This window comes from Drosophila miranda, chromosome 5 (genome assembly GCF_003369915.1).
Source record: "Drosophila miranda strain MSH22 chromosome 5, D.miranda_PacBio2.1, whole genome shotgun sequence".
NCBI lineage: Eukaryota > Metazoa > Arthropoda > Insecta > Diptera > Drosophilidae > Drosophila > Drosophila miranda.
Genome location: NC_046678.1, coordinates 1,770,328 through 1,793,639, shown reverse-complemented (window position 1 = coordinate 1,793,639; position 23,312 = coordinate 1,770,328). Strand labels below are relative to the sequence as shown.

At 38.7% G+C, this 23,312-nt stretch overlaps 2 protein-coding genes and 1 long non-coding RNA gene across 5 annotated transcripts; 1 reads left to right on the top strand and 2 right to left on the bottom strand.

Annotated features, from left to right (window-relative positions):
* Positions 1–7,712: 7,712 nt before the first annotated feature.
* On the top strand, positions 7,713–9,235 carry LOC108164493. The gene is made up of 2 exons (XR_001775853.2): positions 7,713–7,820; positions 8,286–9,235. It is a non-coding gene; the product is annotated as an uncharacterized LOC108164493 (long non-coding RNA).
* Positions 9,236–9,807: 572 nt separating this feature from the next.
* On the bottom strand, positions 9,808–12,851 carry LOC108164492 (bone morphogenetic protein 2). Of its 3 annotated transcripts, none has more exons than XM_033394354.1 (3): positions 12,575–12,851; positions 11,449–12,051; positions 9,808–11,281 (listed from the first exon to the last, which is right to left on the bottom strand). In XM_033394354.1, exons 1-3 carry the CDS (start codon positions 12,653–12,655, stop codon positions 9,947–9,949), a joined length of 2,019 nt encoding a protein of 672 aa, XP_033250245.1. In that variant the 5' UTR covers positions 12,656–12,851; the 3' UTR covers positions 9,808–9,946. The 3 variants fall into 3 exon arrangements, with proteins under 3 accessions (XP_033250245.1, XP_033250246.1, XP_033250244.1); XM_033394355.1 differs by having other exon boundaries at positions 11,449–11,692; positions 12,575–12,850; XM_033394353.1 differs by having other exon boundaries at positions 11,449–12,849.
* A 2,086-nt stretch (positions 12,852–14,937) lies between these two features.
* On the bottom strand, positions 14,938–19,384 carry LOC108164510 (sodium- and chloride-dependent GABA transporter 1). Its single transcript, XM_017300291.2, has 11 exons — positions 19,247–19,384; positions 18,642–18,909; positions 17,904–18,005; positions 17,644–17,824; positions 17,234–17,501; positions 17,076–17,179; positions 16,880–17,004; positions 16,533–16,777; positions 16,259–16,462; positions 16,018–16,185; positions 14,938–15,933 (listed from the first exon to the last, which is right to left on the bottom strand). The coding sequence occupies exons 1-11, from the start codon at positions 19,382–19,384 to the stop codon at positions 15,832–15,834; spliced, it is 1,905 nt and encodes a 634-aa protein (XP_017155780.1). The 3' UTR covers positions 14,938–15,831.
* Positions 19,385–23,312: the final 3,928 nt, after the last annotated feature.

The window sequence follows — 23,312 nt, the reverse complement described above, 5'->3', positions numbered from 1 at the left end:
AATCAATATAGTAGGAACAGCCTACAAATATCTCTTTGGAACACTAGATCAGGAAGATAAAGTCGATTTGGAACAAAAAATAGAAAATTTAGCCAGCCATAGCATTCAAATGAATGAACTAAATTTGGTAATAGATGCAGTTAATAGCGGAATAAACGTTATAAACAAACTAAATGAAGAAAAAGACAGGAATCAACAAATAGAAATTTTGATATTCAATCTACAACATTTCACAGAATATATCGAAGATATAGAACTAGGTATGCAATTAACTAGGCTCGGTATATTTAATCCAAAATTATTAAAACAAGACTACCTGGAACAAATAAATTCTGAGAAAATACTAAATATAAAAACCTCCATGGCTAAAATCCGATACCAACGAAATTCTAATAATTTCCAACATTCCCAAAGACATTACAAAAGTACCAATCTATAAAATCGTTCCGTATCCAGACGAATTAAATAACATGTTAACAGATATGACATACGACAAGTACTACATAAAAAATGAAGAAGTATTTGTTAAAGAAACTAGATTGAAAACCAATGACAATTGTATAAAAGGAATTTTAATGCAAATTCCCACTAAATGTCCATATTCCAAAACTTTTCAAAACTTTCAAATAAACTTTATTGAACCCAATATACTAATCACATGGAATCTTCCAAAAACAACGCTAAACCAGAATTGTGTAAACCAAGAAATCATAGCGGAAGGAAATACCATTATAAAAATCTACAACTGTTCAATCCAATTAAATGAATTTACAATATCAAACACAATGTTAGATTTTGCCCAGAATGTTTATGTCAACAACAACATAACTAAAATAAAACCACTGTCGTATGTCCAAACTAATGAAATAATTATGCAATACACCAAATATAGTAACCTATTACAAATAAGTCTACTAATTTCATTTGTCATAATTATATTAGTACTACTAAGTTATGTATTTAAGAAAACTTCTAAAAGAGTCACGGTTAAATGTATTAACCCTATAATAGAAGCTGAAGAGGAACCAACCTCAGCCACCGCACTTGACACCCCGTCACTATACCCGAGGGTAATCGCCTAGGGACAGGCTAATAACAAACGTTGGGGGAGTGACATATCCATAATTCCCCACATCCCATACACATTATGTTTATGTACAATTCATCCACCCCATACACACAAGTAACAGGACCCCACTCAAGAATCAATAACTGTTTCTTCCCATACTCCAAGCTAGGGCCCCCCATAATATAAACAATGGACCACATTGTTTCATCAACATTAGAATCACGCCACTCTCGAGAAATCGATTCTTTAGAATCACGCCACTCATGAGGACCAATCAAAGCTAGACATAAAACCAAGGAGTATCACATTCCTAGCTCCGTCATGTAATGCAACACCGATCGCCAGCAGTGGATGCCTTTCATCAAAGCCGACGCATCCCCAAATATCGATCCAGGCACGTACGCCACCGACACGAAGATGCAGCCGAGGAAAGCAACGCTCGAAGCCAGAGTCGGGAGTTCCAAGAGAAGGGCTCATGGAAACTAGCCAGCAGCAGAGAGATCAGTTCCGTTTGAGACAAGCAGACCCAAAGTCAAGTCGGGGAATTCATTTAAATCTTGTGACATAAAGATATTTAAGTTGTAAAATAAAAGTCTTTTTTAAAAAACTTAAAATCGAGTTGCGGATATTTAACTATATATATGTATGTATATATATATTATATATATATATATATATATATATATATATATATATATATATATATATGTGTGTATATATACATACATTTTCTATGATTTTAAAAGCCGTATAATAATATTTTTCATAAGATATGAAACTAATGTAAGACATAGGTACAGTACGTTCCCATAAATACGAAGGATCAGTATTTCAGAATTAATTATCTATAGAATCAAAGTAATATAGTGGGGGATTATTTTTTAAATGACTGGGCCAAATACAAAGTACATTTTGGAAAATATATATAATTTATCTTATCTTTGGTTCATCAACAAAGAAAAGTTTCAGTCCTCTTTTCAATATTTATTTGTTTTTGTTCTAATCAGTTAACTGTTTAAAATTAGAATATAGATTTTCTATTTATTTTATTAATAAAATATTCCTTTTTGTTTGTCACAGCTGGAGAATGACTTAAAGTCTGATATGACGACGATACTATGCTACTCTTGCCAATGAACTGCTAGTCGAGTGTTTCAATTCATCAAAGACAAGCTTCTGTTTACCTCCTAGAAGAAAATGTAACTCTAATTCACATAATTTTCAAAATTCAGATTTAGTATCTACTGCCACCGATTTAAGACGATAGCTTTTTTTTCTTTTTGTACTTAAGGTTTGCAACACTTTTCCAAGATAGTCTTCCATGTTTCATATTTAATTATACCCAAATTCGAATAGTTCCCTTTCATATTATTTTTTTTGTTATTAGGCCGAAGCTAAAATTAATTTTCAAGTTTTATACGGTTATACATACATACATATGTACGTACACAACCAAACTGCGAAAAAATATTTTTTTACTCAGTATATAAGGTTTTACATTAAACTTCTAATAGAGGGCGGTTAGTATATTTACAACGAATATTTTACAAATGTAAACGGGAAAGGTACATTAATATATAAATCAATAATTTAAAAAGAACAGAAAGATATATTTAACATACTTATATTATATATAAAAATATATATCTATAAATATATAAATATTTAAATATTAAGTATAAGGTTAAGTAAGTTGCTCCTTAAAGAAAATATATATATTATAAATTATCCGTATTGTGTTCGAGAAAAAATATAATATCTTAAAAGTACATTTCATAAATCGACTTTAATCGGCTTACTCTTTTTACAGATTAGTAACCATACCAAGACATAAATGCCGAGAACCTTAACTTTATATGAGAAATATATATGAAAATAAATATATATACATAGCAATGTATCCCTAAATGGTTATATAATAAATTTTTCGGAAATATGCGTTGACTTCTTTTTACACGGAGTAACGGATTAAAGCATCTGCAAGCTTTCGTTGCCGTCGAGACTGGTGCATCAATGACTCTGATCGACGCCTCCGATTCTCTAGGGTCTCGATCCGGACTTGGCGTCAAAACAACTCATAACGGTTAATGCCATCAGCTTCCTCTGATTCTTAATATTTTCTGAAAAAAGGTTATGGCTGATGCGCTAGAGCAACGTTTAAGTTTATTGAGCTTACGACGATAAAGTTCCTTTAACTCCAATACGGTGTCTAGCATGTTAACTACGAGTATCACCATATCGTTATGGGTATTGTTATTGTTGTTTAAGCGCGGTCCCATCTGGTGGCTTGAATGTATTTCGACAGCATCTTTGGTTTGGTGAGAAATGGAACCCCGAGAAACCAAAGTCCCTGCTAGTGCCTGGCAGTAGCAGAAGAAGTGGAGAACCGACTTAACAACCGAGACTTCTGCAGAAGTCATTGTGAATGATTGACAGTCTGGAGGCGTGTATCTGATGGTATCTACAGCTGATAGTTTGCTCTCATCGCTTGTTTGGTTAGGTTAGGTTAGGTTAGGTTCAGGCGGTAGCCTGGGGGAGTGATGAAACCCCCCCCCCCCCCCAAGCTCACTTGGACCTGTAAAAAGGTCCGTTGGGATGCCGCATGGGCGTGTGCCCCTTCTCAATGCCTCAAGCTGTTGCAAATTAAGGGCAGTCCCATCCGGAGGCTTGGATGAATTTGGACAAGGTCCCTGGTTTGATTTCGGACAGGTCCGAAATGTCCGCGAGGAAAGCGGCCCCGAGAATACGGAGACGACGATTTTCAAGGGCCGGGCAGTGGCAGAAGAAGGGGGGACCGATTCCTCCTCTGCCTCGTCGCGACAACGCCTGCAGAAGTTATGAGGGATTGACAGTCTAGAGGCATGAGTGCCGATCTGCCAGTGTCCCGTAATGGCTCGAGTAACTGCAGAGCACTGTGCTCTGCTGAGTCTATACAGCTCGGCTGAGCGCTTCTTCGATCAATATGGCCATATCAATCTTGAGACTTTACAGGAAACGGTTTGCTGCTATCTCCTATTGGCTTTTTGCTCGAACAATTCGTGCGTGAGGAGCCTGCACGTAGCCAGAGGCATCACTACCTTTCCTCTCCGATAGGAGAGGAATCGTAGTACCCTGCCTGGCTAGCTCGTCGGCGGCGTCGTTCCCCTTGATGTCCCTGTGGCCTGGGACCCAAATAAGGAACTACTCTGCGATCTCGTGCAGAGACCTGCGGCAGTCATTTACAGTCGCTGAGTTCAACGATATTGAGCCTAAAGCTTTAATATCTGCTTGGCTGTCCGAGAAAACGCCCACTATGTGCGTGTCTAGAAGGAGTTTGGAGACGATAGAAATGGCCTCCTTGATGGCTACAACCTCCGCTTGGAACACACTGCAGTGGTCCGGGAGCCTGAAGCAATGACTGATGTTCAGCTCGCTGCAGTAGACTCCGCCTCCCACGCGGCCGTCTAACTTTGAGCCATCAGTGTAGAAGTGAACCGCATTTGCGGGTCCTGGTTCGCCCATCTCCCAGTCCTCCCTAGGTGGGATTGATACCTGGAAAGGCATCGAGAGTTGATCACTAGGGATACAATAATCTGTCCTCTCAGGTAATTGCGGGAGTCTCGTCAGAATTCCCGAGTGCCCATGAGATCTACAGGGAGGAGGTCCAGCACAGTATCCAGGACTTCCCCTGGGGTAGTGCGTGGCCCGCCGCTTATGCATAGCTCTGTCATGCGTTGAACTCTGCTAAATTTATTGAGGCATGTCCTTTTGTCTAGTGCTGGCCACCATACCACCACTCCATAGAGCATGATCGGTCGTATGATGGCGGTGTAAAGCCACCGAACTATATAGGGGGTCATTCCCCATTTTAGTCCGATGGCTTTCCTGCAAGTATAGAAGGCCACTGTGGCCTTCTTTACTCTATCCTTTATGCTCAATTTCCAGTCGAGCTTTCTATCGAGAATTAGGCCAAGATACTTGGCGTTGTTGCTGAAGACTAGCACTTTCCCACATAGTCTTGGGGGAATCAGTGCCGGAACTTTGTACTTCCTAGTGAAAAGTACCAGTTCCGTTTTAGACGTGTTGACGCCTAGATCGCATTTGTCTGCCCATTTTGACATCTTCATGAGTGTGCTTGTCAGGCACTCACACAGCGTCTGCGGAAATTTACCGGAGAATGCTATGGCAACATCGTCCGCATACACCAGGCAGCCACCCCCTCTATCTCTCGCAGCAGTTCGTTCACTGCCACGTTCCATAGGAGGGGCGAGAGGACTCCGCCCTGCGGGGTGCCTCTGCTGACAAATCTGTTGGGCGTTGACGTCCCCAGTGATGCCTCAACCGCCCTGCATCTGATCGATCAGGCTCACCGTCCGGGAGTCAACCCCCAGATCCGTCAGTGCACCCGTGAGGGCGGTAGGGAGGATGTTATTAAAGGCGCCTTCTATGTCGAGGAAGGCTACTAGGGTGTACACCTTACAGTTAAGGGACGCTTCTATGATCGATGTGATCGTGTGTAGGGCCGTTTCGGTGGATCGTCCCTTCCGATAGGCATGCTGGGAGTCTGAGATTAGACTAGGCGGAATATTCACCGTGAGATGCATCCCCAAAAGCCGTTCCATCGTCTTCAGAAGGAAAGACGATAGACTTATGGGTCTGAAATCTTTGAGGGCAGTGTACGAGGGCTTGCCTGCCTTGGGAATGAAGACGACTTTGGTATGAAGACAGGTTTCCGGCATATATCCATGGGAGAAGATTCCTTCGTATATCCTTTTAAGCCAATTAGTGGCTTTTTGTCCAGCGTGAATCAGTTGGGCAGGGATGATGCCATCTGGCCCCGCAGACTTGTATGGTTTAAAGCTTTTTATTTCCCAGGAAATGTTCTCCTAGCTTAGCAGGTTCATGATATCACTTGAGGCAACGGAAGGAGCCGCGATGTAGTGTGGTCTGTTTTTATCGCAGCCGGGAAAGTGGGTGTTAAGGAGAAGATTTAGCGACTCATTGCTGGACGTTGTCCACGATTGGTCGGCATTCTTCAGGTAGCCCAGAGTGGGTGTAGTATTCGAAAGAACTTTGCGCAAGCACAAGGCTTGGACTTCGCTCTAAAATATGGAGCGTTAGAAGCCTGCTCGAGCCAAACGGCACCCATACCTGAGGGTATGGATATACGTCGAGATGTAATCTCTGGGAATACAAAAATCTGTCTTCTCTGGTAATTTTGGGAGATCTACAGGAACAAGGGCATGGTATCCAGGGCGTCGCCTGGGGTGGTGCGTAGCCCGCCAGCTATGCATAGCTCAGCCATGCGTTAAATTCGGCTGGGCACTCCATAGAGCATGGTCGTATGATGGTGGTGCCCACTTTACCCTATCCTCAATGCTCAGTTTCCTCGAGCTTTCTGTTGACCATTTCTAAAACCTAGCATTTCCCTACAGAATTTTGGAGAAGTCAGTGTCTGAATCTTGTACTTCCCAGTGAAGAGCCACCCTGCGGTGTGCCTCTGCTAACAAACCTAGTGGACCATGACGTCCCAAGTGTGGTGTCAACGGTCGTGAATTGGGGCATCTGATCGATAAGGTCCGGGAATCAAACCCCAGGTCTGTCAGTGCATCCGTGATGGCGAACGGATTGATTTTGTTGTCGTATATAAGGTGTCAGTATTTATTTATGATATACATATGTAATAAATATAAATATTCTAGTCCGTAAAAACGTTAGGCTTCGCCGTTCCAAAAATATCTCAGTACTACTGAGTCAGTAGAGAGAACAATTAAAATTGTTGAAATATCACAATTCAGACGAAAACTTTGGTATTTTAAGCTCATCAGCTGCTTTTTGATGGATGGTGGTTCACCGTTAGTGAATGGTACCAGTGTGAATCGGTGTTTCACATCTGTCAAAATTTCCCACCGTTCACTTGGAGTGTGTTCAGTGTGCAGAGGACTTCTAACAAGTCTTTCTGGTATTTCCTTTGGGTGCTGATTAAGTCCTGCACCATCTTCTCCTGCCTCATGTCGCGCTAATCCTTCTTTCTGTGGCGGCCGTTCTGTTCTTCGAGTTGGTCTCAGGCGATCTCACAAAATGTCATCCTTTTTGGTTTTCTTACCGACCATTCCCGAAATGGATGGTGGATGGTCGTCAGTGTGAATAGTCTATTTAGGCTCTGCACACTGAGCACATCCCGGGGGAACGGTGGGATTTTTTGACCGCTTTAGTATTATTTCTGCAACCAAGACGCCGCACCAAAGCGGATTAAGCTGGAAAATCTGGAGGAGATTGTTCGGAAAATGCTTGAAGTCCAGAAGGAGCAGCAGAAATTACAGGATGAGCACCAGGAAACAAAGCTAGAGATACTCAAGCAAACTGCGAGCAGCCGAAGCCAAACCAATTTCCAAACAGAGCTGCTGCAAGATTTGAGAGAGTCCAAAGGGTAACTTTTATTGTATATATATGGATTGCTTTATCATAGGCAATAATATAGCCAATTTAGTCATTTAAAATTGTGAAAATTTCACAATTCATATCAAAACTTTGCAATTTTATGCTCATCTGTTGTATATTTTTTTTTTTTTAATTCTCACCGTTCCCTGTAACCCAAGGTACGAATTACTTTTCACACATTCTTTGGAATCGAGAATTTCATGTAATGTGGCTAATTTTCAACCATCACTATCGATTTTCTCCCAACCCTAATACACTACACATATTTCTTTTGTTTTTTTACATTTGTAATTTACATATACGTGTGAGGCGTGCCGGCATACATATGCAGGTATGGATGTTTCTGAGAATTTTATTCTTCATAATACATACATATGTACATTATATCACAACAGCATTCGATGCAAGCTATTCCTGGTATTTACCTATAATTGTGTTGATTACGAATTGAGATAAAGAAAAAATTTGTTCAGAAAAGTGCTCGTTTTATACAGACACATCTGTGAATTATATTTCATCGTGTTATTTTTGTGTCGAGATGAAGCAGCTTTTAATGGGATTGCTCCTTGTTTTACAGAACGCATTTAAAGTGGACCTCGTTAACAGAGCTAAGACATATTTATGTACATAGGAATACAACATCAAAAGGTGGTAAAGGGGATGCAAATCAAGGTTTTTACTATGAATTGCTTGCAGAAAATACGATACGCTTACATATGTTTATATATTGTGTAAACAACACAGAAACATTCGAAATGAATATTCAAATACTAATAATATTTTGCTATTTTTGTAGACTTAAAATATGGCTATGCTACAAGGAATCCAGTCTTATTTTTCTAAACTAAGTCCTCTGGCTGAAAAGATTACCCGCGATATAAGTCAGGCGAAGTCCGCTTATAGCCCAGATACATGGCTTGGGTTAACTTTGTCAGAACAGGAAAATATTGTCAACGATCATTTTATAAAACCTGAAATATATATTAAGTACTTTAATAAGACTAAGCCGGAATGTTCACCGAAAGAAAACATCGACAGTCGGAAATTGCGAACTGAAACTAAAGAAAATATATCTAAAAGCGACCAACATCACTGGCATATGAACGACGTTATATATAGCTTTAACGGTAAAAACCTGCACACCTTTTTTTATCAAAACGTGGGTCTGAAAGTTTTACACGATGAAAATACCCGTGACTACCGCGATGAGCATTCCTTCCCATTTAGTTATCGAACCAAATCACAAATAAATATCCCAGCAGCTTTTAGTGATTATGCTGATAAAGATTCTGATCCCACAGATGTGTGCAATCAAATCATCCTTTTAAAAGTCGAAAAGGAATTGATACACCCTCAGCAAACAACTGATCTCAGTATTTCAGAAGAAATTAATAAATGTAGGAGAGTGATATCCTTGCATGAATACGATCGACTAATTGAGAATGGATATGATGACGGAAGATGTAGCTTTAATACAGATGAAAAATCAAAACTCTTGTCCAATTTTGGCTCAAAAAATAGTATCTTGTCAGATTTGTCTGATGAAAATGAATCCAAAGAGCTCTTTCAAGAAGAAAATGCTAAACTTCTATCCCCAGCCGTGCAAATTCCGCAAGGCTTCGATTTTTTAAGTAATTGGTAGTACTTATCACTTATATATAATTATAAAAAGATTCGCAATAAAATACACTTTGTCAAGGTTGTTTCCTCTGCATCAGATCAACCTGATTTCATTGATTCAAAAAATTATAAATGCCTATTGATTGAGTTTAAGAGTATATTATGGTTGTCTCAATGTTTTTCACCAATGTGTTCCCGCCTATGTTGTGCCGGTCACAAATTTGTTTGAGGCACATAAGTGAAAATTCTATCAAATGGGCTCTGTTCCAGATCTCGTTGTGTTGTCTCAAACAGGAGTGGTCTTCTTCTTACGAGCCTACGGCATCGAGTCATTCAATGTACTCAACTTATAAAATAGTAAGAACAACAATTGTAGAAATTGTTAAGAATTAAAAGAGAAAATTTGTATACAATTCTTTTTAAAAAATAATGCAATTGCATTAAAAGCAGTATCTGCTTTTGGTAGAATCTGCTGTTATGTTAGTGACTGACCAGAACGCGGTATTCTTGCAGGATGCCTAGATTCAACTCCGGGGTGTGGCTCCTTCGTTTATAACTGAAATATTGGAGGGCAAAGTATTATACTTACTTAACCTAAGGGTGATTTTTAAAAGGAACTCGAAAAGAAAACCAAATCAAAATAATACAATTGTGTACTTACTCTCATGGACGGTGTTTGAACTTAAGTTAAAACATTCTTGTAAGCTATTACCATAAATGGCTTGTTTTTTAATATATTTGAATGCTGCAAAAAAGGTGTTGATTGGAAAACACATAAGTTACCAATACAAATTTTTAAAAATTGATAATTTACGTCTCAAAAAAATTTAAATTGATTTATGAACAGGCACATTCCAGAACTTGCATGTCACTCCATGTTGAAATCTTTAGCTTATCAGTGTGCTCTTCGTCCACATGCAATATTTCTAGGACTTCAAGCTTTGAGGGGGCACAGCAGGGACGAGGCGCTCGACTGCTATCTTGTTGCCATATAAGACTTTGCAAGAGTGCATGGTGATGGGCAGGGTTGTGGCGCGGTGGACAGCGGCCATGGCAGTAACCAGCATCAAACATTTTTGGTTGTAATATGAACTCAAAGCCCTTAATTTCCTTGAAGACCACATCTAACTGGTGTCTACAGCATCGTTGGTGCACCTTATAGCAACTATTATTCCACTTTTCTCTACGCCAACCCATATCCTGGTCCGAACGATGATGAAAATAATTATCGCTTTTATTATTAGTCAGCACTAAATGCTGCACTCCGACCCCGAGGTCACCTTCACGATGGCTTTGCATGTTCCCGTGACCGATGATATTTAGGACTGGCATAAGATGAAACCGGTCACTGTCCGTAGCTGCTGACTTGGCAGATGCAGATTTAAATGGTGTCGGCGAGCTGACATCGCTTAATATGCGAGCTCCTATACTCCTACATCTATCGCATTGAATCTCTATGCCCAAATTTTCATGAGTTTTGTTTAACCAACCGCGAACTGCTTTGGTAACATCAAATTCCAGCCACTGGGTGCGGGTTTCCTCGTAATGGATATTTTCGAACTCAATTTTGCGGGACGCAAGTAACCTTCGTCTATTTGAAGAAAGAAGCTGATATACTTTGAGATTCAATTTGCGGCTATGGACACGCCCTCGCCTTTTCGATTCGTTACGCTGCTCTGGGTTAAAGTCAGTGACATCGCCGGCATTACAATTCTTGTTGTTTTTGTTGGCACTACCGAAATTTCGATTGAATTTTCTTTTGCCAGTTGCTTGCCGTTGTCCACTATTGGTTGCAAGGGCTGAACTATAGAGCAGCATTAGCCTTACATTAGCCTCGTCAATTTTATCATGGTGAAAGTTTGCATCATTTACGTTTGTCAGGGGAAAGTGCAAGAGAATATTGGTCTTATCCCTTGGGTTGAATTGGATGTTTTCATTCGATTTTCCTCTCTTTGTTTGTCTTAATCCGTTTTTGACAGATCGCTTATGACGCCATCGTTTCTCACTTATGTCGTTAAAACTATTAGTTACAATGCTTAATATGTGTAAATCCGTTCGGGACAACTCTCCAGATTCGTTACTTAAATAACTGACTCCTCTTCCATGACTGGTTCTAAGGCGGTCTAAGTATTCAACGTATTTTCTTGAGTATTCTACTTGGCTTATGTTCACCTATAAATATAAATAAATACAAAATAAAATTCAATTAAATAAATTTTTAAATACATACATACTCGTACATGCTGAATCATTCGTTTACTTGCACGATTACACATACGCTCGTCAAGTACACATCAGAGGCATTAATACATACATATGTAAATAACAAATATTCCTACCTTTCTCATATCTGGTATCTTCTTCAATCCAAGACCATTCATTACCAGTCGCTTAAGTTTCGATTCATCAATCCGGTTCCCGTTCAGTGGCTTGTAATTATAATTGTTTTTATAATTGTGAGCCCCCGCTTCCTCCCCGGTGTTTCTTATGTATCTTTGACGGATATTTTGAATTGGAATACTGTTGTTCTTCTTAACTTCCATTGCTGAATTATTTACGTTATTCGACTGGGTCTCTGGGTGGCTTAGAATAATCAGACTATATTTATTTGAACTTTCATTAAGCGACGACTCTCCTCCTCTGCTTTGTATATTATTTTGTTGATTAGATATATTATTTATGTTATTTTTAATGTTTTTACTTTTGGTTTGAGTTGTTTCTTGTAGTTGTTGATTGTTTTGCCGGCTCTGAGCTCTACCGTTTGAACTTTGAAATTGCAGGCTCGTATAGTCATAGCCAATTTCTACGCTATCCTGTTGCCTGAACTCTTGCAGCGTATGGGGATTGTCGTTAACATTTGATTTTGACATTGGCCCAAAAATACCTTGACCATTGGCTTGAAGAACCAGGAATGGCAATAGGAATAGAATGACTAACCATACCTGTGTTAAATTGTATAACGAATACTTTAGAAATTTAGTGGGAAATGTACGAGTATGTACAATAGCAAGCTTGGATCGAATTTGATTTATGCTCGACGCTGATATGAAGGTATATGCCGCCCGTTGCCGTTTGGCACTTATTTTATTTGTGGTATAACAAAAATAACAGTGGCAAAGAATCCATATATAACATAGGTGTAACCGTCTCATGTGACGAAATTCAAAGCCATTCTTTGTATCCCGGGAAACGGTAACGCATTTATACAGATTACACCTTTTTGGTGCTTTTTGGTATTTGGCCGGAAAATTGGGTTTACTCTCTATTATCATGTTTATTCCACATGGCCATCAAGTTGCTGTGTATGATAATGATACTCTCTCTACTACTACTCTCTACGCAGTACACATAGTGAGCCTCATATTAAAATGACATAAATTTGATCAATTCTAAGTATGTAAATTCACACATATACATATTTATGTATATATCAGTACATATATATACATATTTACGAGAACACACATTCCACACGTCATTCCACACATTGCTAGAGCATCTGTTTTCTTCCAGTTTCAAGAGTTGATATTTCGGATGCATGTACATATAAACATATGTATTCAGGAAAACAACACAGAAAACTGTTGTTTTAGTATAAGTAAATAAATGATGAATGATCACAGTTTATCGAAAGTTGTACATATTTTTGTCTCTTTCACATTTATCAACAAATGCGCGTCGCGGCGGCGGAACCTGTTCGGATGGTTCGGCTCGGGCGTCAACACTTAGTCGACTAAAATAACCGATAGCAAATGCTTACTCAACAACAGTATAAACGAGGGGGAACGTTGTGAGTTGCTGCTGCGACCGCTACTCTACATTTATACCCGATACATAGTCAGTATGGCTACATTAAAAGAAAAAGAGTGCGTGCGTGTCGACGAGCGCTGCGTAGCCACTGCAAATTGATTTGTTCCTTTTGGCTATAAAAACGATCCGATCTGATCCAGATTCAGCAATCTGATAGATATGGTCATTCTCTATGATTGTGCGTTTTTAGTTTTCTCGAATCTTCAATATTGTGGATGCCACAGATTTTCGTCTTTTGTGGGAGCGGACGGGGGTGGGCTGAAATTTTGAGATATAAGTTTTTTAATAAGATCTAACAGGAGTGTGGATACCAAATTTGGTTACTATCCATAATAGCCTCTGAGATGTATGGATTTTTGTCCTTTGCGGGGGCGGAAGGGGGTGTGGCGAAATTTTGAAACAAAACGGTCAAGGTCCGATATCACAGGAGTGTGGATACCAAATTTGGTTGCTCGAGCTCTTATAGTCTCTGAGATCCTTGAACTCACATTTTGCAATAGGCAAAGCCGAACATGAAACCTGTGCGTTAGAGAGAGACAGAGCGAGAGAGAATGAAATTGTTTTCTTGATTCTGGCTATAATAATTATACGATTCCGTTCAGATTCAGATTTGTATTCTAGAAGATAAAGTCATCCACTACGATTCTGCGTTTTCTCGTATCTTTGAAATTGTGGATGCCAGAGATTTTCGACTTTTGTGGAGGCGGAAGTGGGCGGGGCAAAGTTTTGAAATATTCTTGTAACAGTGATATATCACAGAAGTCCGGATATAAAATGTCGTTGCTCCAGCTCTTATAATCTTTGAACACTAGGCGCTAATAAGGATAGACAGACGGGCAGACGGACAGACAGACAGGGCTCAATCGACTCGGCTATTGATGCTGATCAAGAATATATATACTTTATGGGATCGGAAACGATTCCTTCTACACACATCCATTTTCACCACAAGTCTAATATACCCCTATACTTATTTTGAGTATCGGGTATAAAAACAACTTGGCACTTACACACCCACACGAGCCAACACAGATACTCGTAAAAGAGATTGGAGATTCAGACACGCACACAAGCAAGTTTTGTACATATATGCATACGTATGTACAAACATATATGCTTTCCATTTAGTGAATCCACCAACCTACATCTTTTCATCAGCGTATACTTATTACTTAAGCTTATGGATATGACACTCACTTATAGTTCTACTGACTGATCTAACTGGTAACAACGTAGTGGCAGATGCAGCCAGGGTCCTTCTACTGCATTTCGAGCTCATATCCATCTGAATAATGTTAAATACACATACCTATTGTACATACATAGGTATAATCGGTAAGCGATTAAAAAAGACATGTACTAAAGAAAACCACGATGAATTGAAATGCAACAGCTGATTTTCTGTTTCTAATCGGAAATAGTTAAAAAGTGTAGAGATTCAAAGATTCAGGACAGGTGTTCAGACAGAAATTACAATACCTTGTCGTTAATAAGTAAATTCAAAAAGAATTCGAATAAAATATACACACATACATACATATGTATGTACAGTTCATGGATGACATCGGTACATTTAGATCAGCCCTCGGTTGGGTCATGTTGCTATAGAATTTTTCATTCAAAAAGCCTCGAGCACTTTTCATTCATGCTACTTACCAGTCTGCAAATGTTGACATTCGTCTCCCCTCTTGTACAATATTTATATTTTACAGTCCATTGGTGTATAATGGTGTATACCATATGTATACAATACATTTAATTGTTGTACATAACGCTGATGGTTAGCTATTTGTTAAGATATGTAAGCATGAACCATACATATGTACTTAATATTTTTTGTCTCTCTATTATTATTATATTGCATTTTGATTTAAGACAAGCTATAAAGCAGAATTGGCCGCACGACCAAGATGTAGGTCCAGTGCATTAGAGCAGGTGAGAGGCGCGGCCCGATGTGCTGCTTATTCACTCTTCCATTGATTCCATTCTTCCAATTGATAGTATAATGTACGTATACGTATATTCATTTACGTTGATATATTTATTTGACATGACAAGCAACTTATAGTTATTTTTAAGGTTAATTACACAACAATATTTAAAGGACTTCCAAGGCATTCGTATGTTATGTTTTTGTAGGTGTAGGTATCGACATATTATACATAAATGTGTTTTCATGTCTGCTATCCCATTAACATTGCTCTATTGCTAAATACTCGTACCCTTACTTGTATGGTATGAGTAATTTTAAATTAAATTAACAATATTAATAAAGTCTAAGGATGACACTAATTTCGACATTGGCTGTTTGGCCTGTATATCTGCATCTGTATTGTAAAACAACTGTAAGGTACATCTCATCTAAAAGCATAAAGCCTATACTGTTCTGTTCTGTTAATGTCGGAATTGTTAAGCATTCATATTTCCATGGGGATAATTATTATATCAGTGTAGGCCATCTACACTAACAGATGAGAACTTTCACCGTGACAGACAAAAAATCAATTTATTCCTTATGAAAATGAAATAACTTAGTTTTGATGTTTGATACAATACATATCTCGTAAGGCATTGTACGTGAGTGCTTCAGAGCAAGAATATTCAGTATTTGAATTTTCTTAGAATTCGAAAATACAGCTTTCTACTTATGAGTAAGTACCACACGAAACACACTAAAAGTCATTTTAGAACTCGAATCAGCTTAATATTATATGTATTCTCTAAACTATTTTAAAGTTACACCATCGTGGGAGTAATTATAGCATGACATAGTAACGGCAACGGCCCAGTGCATAGTGTAACTCCATCCCATCCCCGGATAAGGAGTGTTGGTCCGCAGCGAAAACAACGATTCGATTACAATAGTATCAACGAAGAGTGCCTTAATACTTTAGGAGGTAACTTAACTATGTCTATAATGAATTAAATTCAATCTCCTTAGCAATAGCCTCTCTCTGCATTTTCTCGCGTAACCGTGGTATGTCCTCGTCGATTCGTACTATCGCGCGGATTTTCTGTAAAAATATTATGTTATGTTTAATAAAAATTTTGCTTGTTCACACAAGATGCTCCAAGAAATTTGTTTTGTTTTTTTTTACCTCGCACAAGTCGCCAGCTGTTCGTTTCCACAACCAAATCATGTATATTGGTATATACAGCATAGATGACAACGCAGTAAACCAACCAAATGCATGAGCCCACCAAGGATAGTTGTAGTCCAGGTATTTTATAGGAGTCCATTGGACGATGTTAAAGAAAAAGACACCCTGTCGGAAGGAAAGGAAGAGTTAATTACTATATCGCATTACCGTTATACTTATCAATGGATGTAATATTTACCAAACATATAGCCGGGGTCGTAACGCACCAGCAGAACTTCCACCAAACTGTGGGATAATATCCAATCATATCCTTAATACCATCATAAAATCGATCGACTCCATAGCACCAGGATATTGAGACGCACTCAAAGAATATAAGCCACAGCAAGCAAAAACCACTAACTGCATACGAATCTAATATTTGGAAAATATACATGCCTCCCTAATAAAAAAACAAAGCAAAACAACAAGTAGGTATTTAAATAGACGTACTGCCTGATCAAAAAACTTACTTGCGTTATACAGGTTAAGCCCACTAAATAGCTCAGTGCGCACACAATGGCAATAAAAATTTCTTTGCGTTTTCGCAGCAGCTGTGGCCATTCGTCTATAATTGCTGTAATAAAGCCCTCCATTGTACAGAACTGAGAATCCAAACCGATAAGTAAAAGCATGAAGAAGAAGAGGCAAGACCACATTGGCGAGCCCGGCAGCTGTAAAACTGCCGATGGGTACACTAGGAAAGCTAAGCCAGGACCTGTTGAATTTTTTAAAGCATACAGATATATTTATTTTATTATTGTTAAATAAATAATAGAATAGTCGTATGTAAACAAATTTCCTAAAAACGATGACAAACCTGATGCTGCCACCTCCGCCACAGGTCGCTGTTGTTCATGCGCCATAAATCCAATTACTGAGAATATTACGAATCCAGCGAACATACTCGTGCTGGAATTAACTGTGCAGACGATAAGCGCGTCCCTACAATGCCATGATGTATAAATAAATACTGGGGGATAGGTAGCGATTTACTTTTTATGTTTTTCACTTACTTATACACATTATTCGTGAATTTGTTATAGCTGCCTAAGGCCACAAGTGTACCAAGGCCAAGCCCGTAGGAGAAGAAGATCTGCGTTACAGCATCAATCCACACCTTAAAGACATTTCACATTAAAATTGGCTCGTGCCTATCTCGTGGTATACCTACCTCTGACTGAGACAGTTTAGAAAAGTTTGGAATAATATAGAACTTAATGCCTTCCAGAGCCCCTGGTAAAGTTATGCCACGAACTAACAAAACGGTGAGCAAGACATATGGGAACAGGGCTGTAAAGTAGACCACTTTTCCCGTCCATTTCACTCCCTTCCAAATGCAAAAATAGCACAGGATCCAAACGAGTAATAAAGTTCCGGCCAATTCCCACCGAATATTGCCGATCTCTTCAATGCCATGTGATATTTGAAGTGCACGACGTCTGAAACGGTTCATAGAACAAAGCAAAACTGAATGTTAGTGCTAACGTAACGTCAAGCTTAATCCCCAGGTGGTGGGGGATTTTCAGATCTTTCAAGAACAATGTAAAGTGGAAAAAAATAGCCACGTAATTTGTTACATACTCCCAAAACTCTTTGACTGGATCTGTGAGTTCCGTAGATGAAATATTAGTCGCTGCCACCGAGCAAATTTTCTTTGCGGTACCATTGATGACTTTGTCCCAACAGTGTAAATTGTTCCTCTCATATTGATTGACACAATTAACGGTATTCCACCAATTGTTGCATGTCCTCCATGGTACATCTACATGTTATGGATTATTTTGTATGGACGATTTTTGTTTTGTATTTCGAAATATCGTGAACGTGAAAAAGGTACATACCCGCTCTCATTGACATGAAAAAGTAAAATACCGCCCAAGCCAGAATAACAATGTAGTACACATTCATCCAACAAGACATAACGGCGGCAGCATATCCAATGCCTTAAATACAAAAACAATAAATATAATAATAATCAAACAAAAATATATATATAATTATCATAAATAATATTATGTAATATAGTAATGTACGAGTACATTATATAGTAAGGCAATAGTAATGGGCCACGGGAGAGAAGTGGAAACATAAGAACGTTTTAAATTTACATACGTATGACCCGTTTTCGAACCCACAAGGTATACAATATTTATGTACTATATTTATGTATTCTTTATTTTCAATAGCCATGCCTATCTCTCCCATTTCAGTGTCAGATCTTTAGCTAGAGTAACCGTAACCTGATCCAATCCGATCCAATCACTCAATTGGAGCCCGAAACACGTACAGAATTATCCTGTCTATCAGACTGCAGAATCTGTTCCTCGATCAGATCACTATTATAGTTAGAATGAAGAAAACATTGGAGTATTCGTACGCAACATTGCAACGTTGTCATCACGGAAAATTTAAGTCTGTTCGTGTCATCCGTATCGAATGATTCTTTTACGCTTATCGTAAATTTCTTTTGCAAATCACCTTTTAATGGGTCATTAAAATTTTGTCCAAAGACCAGTGCATAATAGTGATTTAGAGATCCGGAAAAAGGGGAAATGCAAGTCATACGAATTTCCTCATACCTTTAAATATAGGAGCGATTTTGAACACTCCCAGTCCACCAATAGTCAACATTTGTCCAAGAGCCAACTCCATAAAGAACATCGGGATTCCGGCTAGAAACAACGTCAAGAAGTAGGGCAATATGAAAGCGCCGCCTCCATTTTTATAGCACAAATAAGGAAATCGCCAAACGTTTCCCAAGCCGATCGCTAGTCCAACCACTGAGAGAATGAAGTCAAGCTTTGAAGACCACGATCCTCGCTCCGGTAATTGATCAAGTTTAACTAGCTGCAATTTTAAAGGTAACATTTGCATTACAACCATTACAATTCCCTTTTTTCCCCACTTGTAGTTATTTTTTATGTACTTTGTTTTCTCAGGCTCAAACCCAACCCCATAGAGTTAGTACAGAGTACAGATGTACATATGCATTAACATAATAAAATCATACTTGGAAACCCAAAATACAAAGATTTAAAAAATAAAAAGGTATATATAGCAAGCGGATTAATTTAATATACCTATGTAATACCGTAGTGTGTGTGAACTATTTAAACGATTTTTAAAATTTAAAAATGTATTCTGATCCGATTGCAATAAAGTTTTCTGTGTATGACTGACTTACCTGCTGCTGATTGGATGTAGTTGCATTTGCTGGGGTGTTCGACTCTGAAGATGTAGCGAGGTCTTTACACATCTCAATAGCCTCGTGCTTTCGTCGATCTCCTCCCCCATCACCATCGCTTTCGCAATTGGTGTACATTTCGTAATCGATCAGGACCGACTCCTCCTTATAAAAAATATATTTTTAGATCTGCGAACACGTGACTAAATATCCGAACAATAGACGAGATAGTATAGTGAAAGAAGGACTACAAAAAGGCACTTTTTGTGTTTGTGTGTTTATCTTAATTCGTAGGTCCGTTTAAGTTTCCTGTACCCACGACACCCTAACAGGTCACTTGCTTGCATCCAACTGACTATCTGAACGATGTTCTGGTTTGTGCCTCAGCCTCAGGATGGATGGATGGTTACGAGCATGGCACCCAATTTAAGCGAAGCTCGGATTTTGAGCGAGTCTGGCTGCGTTGTCATTTTTACATACAATTTAATTTAATAATGATTTAAGAAGAGGGTTCTAGCATCAGTCACATTCAAATACATATATGTATGTGCGAGTGTAGCGTATAGGGAGGGGTACAGTCTGAGCTCGATTTTGATGCCCAGCACAATTTGAAGCATCAAATGATGCTCTGCGTACAACAATCGAAGCTGCACAGTGCTCGGCAACCCCTACCCTACAAACCGATGCAAGGCAATTTACTGACCCATCTGGGGCATAAGAGTATCAACGACATTACAGCCGCCGTATCGCTCTGGTCTGTCACTATAATTTCAAAAAATTTATTATAGTATATATGGACTAGTACCTGTCCATGTCCATGTGCTTGCCCATACATAGACATAATGAGCGGACGTTTGTTAGCAGGGGAATGTACATACATACATACATACATATGTTGTACCCGTATACCATGTCATGTGGTATTTTATATAAAAATCATATCATTTAAACTCGGCTTGGAAAACTGTAAAAGTTTACTTATCTACTTAAATTCAATAATCTGTTCATTTTCCGACTGATCGGATCGTTTCTATGGAAGCTATGTGGATGATATAATGATTTTGATCTAATTTGGCAGCACTATATGAAAGCCGAAGAAACTGCCATTTCTGACAAAAAAAATATTTTCATCAAAGATTTGAAAGGGCAAAAGTAGCTATGTACATATATCGAATTGGATGTTACTCGCGATTAAGAATAAGTACATTCATATATACATACATACATATGTATGTAAGTACTCTGTGGGGTCGGAGGTGCTGCCTGGACTTAAAAATCTGTTCAAAAAAATAATAATCTGTATAACCTAAAACAAACGAGGGGGAACGTTGTGAGTTGCTGCGGACACCGCAACTCTACGGTTATACCCGATACTAAGTCAGTATGGCTCTCCTCCGGCAGCCGCCGCTAATATTAAACGACACGACAAAGAGTGCGTGCGAGAGAGACAGAAAATCAGTCTGAGCGTGACGTCGGGCGCTGCGTGGCTACTGCAAATTGATTTGTTCCTATTGGCTATAAAAATGATCTGATCTAATCCAGATTCAGCAATCTGAAAAATATGGTCATTATCTATGATTCTGCGTTTTTAGTTTTCTCGAATGTGCAATATTGTGGATGCAACAGATTTTCGTCCTTTGTGTGGGCGGAAGGGGGTGGGGTGAAATTTTGAGATACACGTTTTATAGTAAGATCTAACAGGAGTGCGGATACAGGAGCCAGCATACGTCCCCTTCAGCGCCTAGTGCTCAAAGACTATAAGAGCTAGAGCAACGATGTTTTGGATCCAGACTTCTGTGATATGTCACTGCTACAAAAATATTTCAAAACTTCGCCCCGCCCACTTCCGCCCCCACAAAGGACGAAAATCTGTGGCATCCACAATTTTGAAGATATGAGAAAACCAAAAACGTAGAATTGTAGAGAATGACCATATCTTTAAGACTGCGGAATCTGAATTGGATCGTATTATTACTATAGCCAGCATCAAGAAAACAATTTCATTTTTTCTCGCCCTGTCTCTCTCTAACACACAAGTAGCATAGGCGGCTTTGCTTAGAGTAAAACATTAGCGCCTAGATCTCAGAGACTACAAAAGCTAGAGCAACCAAATTTGGTATCCACACTCCTAATATATCGGACCGAGACGAGTTTGTTTCAAAATTTCGCCACACCCCCTTCCGCCCCCGCAAAGGATGAAAATCTGGGGATATTCACAAATCTCAGAGACTATTAAGGCTAGAGTAACCAAATTTGGTATCCGCACTCCTGTTAGATCTCACTTTAAAACGTATATCTCAAAATTTCGCCCCACCCCCTTCCGCCCCCACAAAAGACGAAAATCTGTTGCATCCACAATATTGAGGATACGAGAAAACTAAAAACGCAGAATCATAGATAATGATCATATCTATCAGATTGCTGAATCTGGATCAGATCAGACCATTTTCATAGCCAAAAGGAACAAATCAATTTGCACTGGCTACGCAGCGCCCGACGTCACGCTCAGACTGATTTTCTGTCTCTCTCGCACGCACTCTTTGTCGTGTCGTTTAATATTAGCGGCGTCTGCCGGAGGAGAGCCATACTGACTAAGTATCGGGTATAACTGTAGAGTTGCGGTGTCCGCAGCAACTCACAACGTTCCCCCTCGTTATATTTTCATTAAGTAAGTTACGGTGGAGTACAATTTTTGTTGTTGTTAATTGTTAATTAATTTTTTTTGTATACATTTTTATGATAATAAATATTAAATGTATTTGTGCCAAATTTCAACTTCCTAAAAAATAATTTTAAGGTTATCCATTAGACTTTGATTTTTTGAAACAACTCAGTACGAGACATGCCAATAAAAATGTTCTTCATGTATTTTTATACACGATACTCAAAAAGAGTATATTAGATTTGTGGGGAAATTGGATCTGTGTAACGCCCAGAAAGAAGCTTTTCCGACCCCATAAAGTATATATATTCTTGATCAGCATCAATAGCCGAGTCGATAGAGCCATGTCTGTTTGTCCGTATGTCCGTCCGCCCCCATAAAGGACGAAAATCTGTGGCATCCACAATTTTAAAGATATTTGAAATTTGGCACAAATACATTTAATATTTATTATCATAAAAATGTATACAAGAACACCAAAAATGCAATCGTAGAGAATGGCCATAACTTCTAGAATGCCGAGTCTAGATCACATCGGATTATTATTATAGCAAGGAGGCACAAATAAATTTGCACTGGCTACGCAATTCACACAATTAATTTAAAGTACGGAATATTCTTTTTTTATTTTTTTTTTTAATTTATATTTTGTCTCAATTTCCTTCCTTTATTTTATTCGGGTACGAATGAACTCATCTCTAGCTGCTGGTCCACAGACAGATATTGAAGCCTCTAAAACAAGCTTGACACATCATTTCCCAGCTTGAGTGTGGCAAGGATTGAAATTGTAAGAAATTACTTTCAAATACAATCTATACACCTACGAATGAAATTTAAGCTCTGGAAAATTATGATTTTCATTACTTTTGCTTCCTCTTGCGCCTTCAGTATCTTTCGAATACGCATCAACTTGTAGCATGGACAATAACATATTTTTTGGATGTGCCAAAAAGGAATTTCTTTGTGTGGTTCCAAAAACATTGCTCCATATCATCTCTCAAAGATTTTTAATTTTTAAACTAATGGCGAGGGTGGTAATTCATAGCAGTTCCATTACATCCAGTTGTCACAAGAGAAGAACGATATTTATATGATTCTTCCAAAACCTCGAAAATATTATTTATTATTTTGGCTGCTGCCTGCACATAACAAAACTTCAGTTGGAGAAATAAACGTATTTTGGAGTATGACATTTCAAACTATCTTCATGCGGATTCTCAAGAGGAAGTGATAGAAGCTTGATATATTGTAAGCCCTTTTTATACCCGATACTCGAAATGAGTATAGGGGTATTAAAGTCAATGTGTTTTACGTGAGCACCTGCCGTATTGGCTTTATCTCACGGTGCCAAGCACAGGATTAATTTAAGCGTCAATCAGCGCCCCGGTTCATCCGGTACCAGTT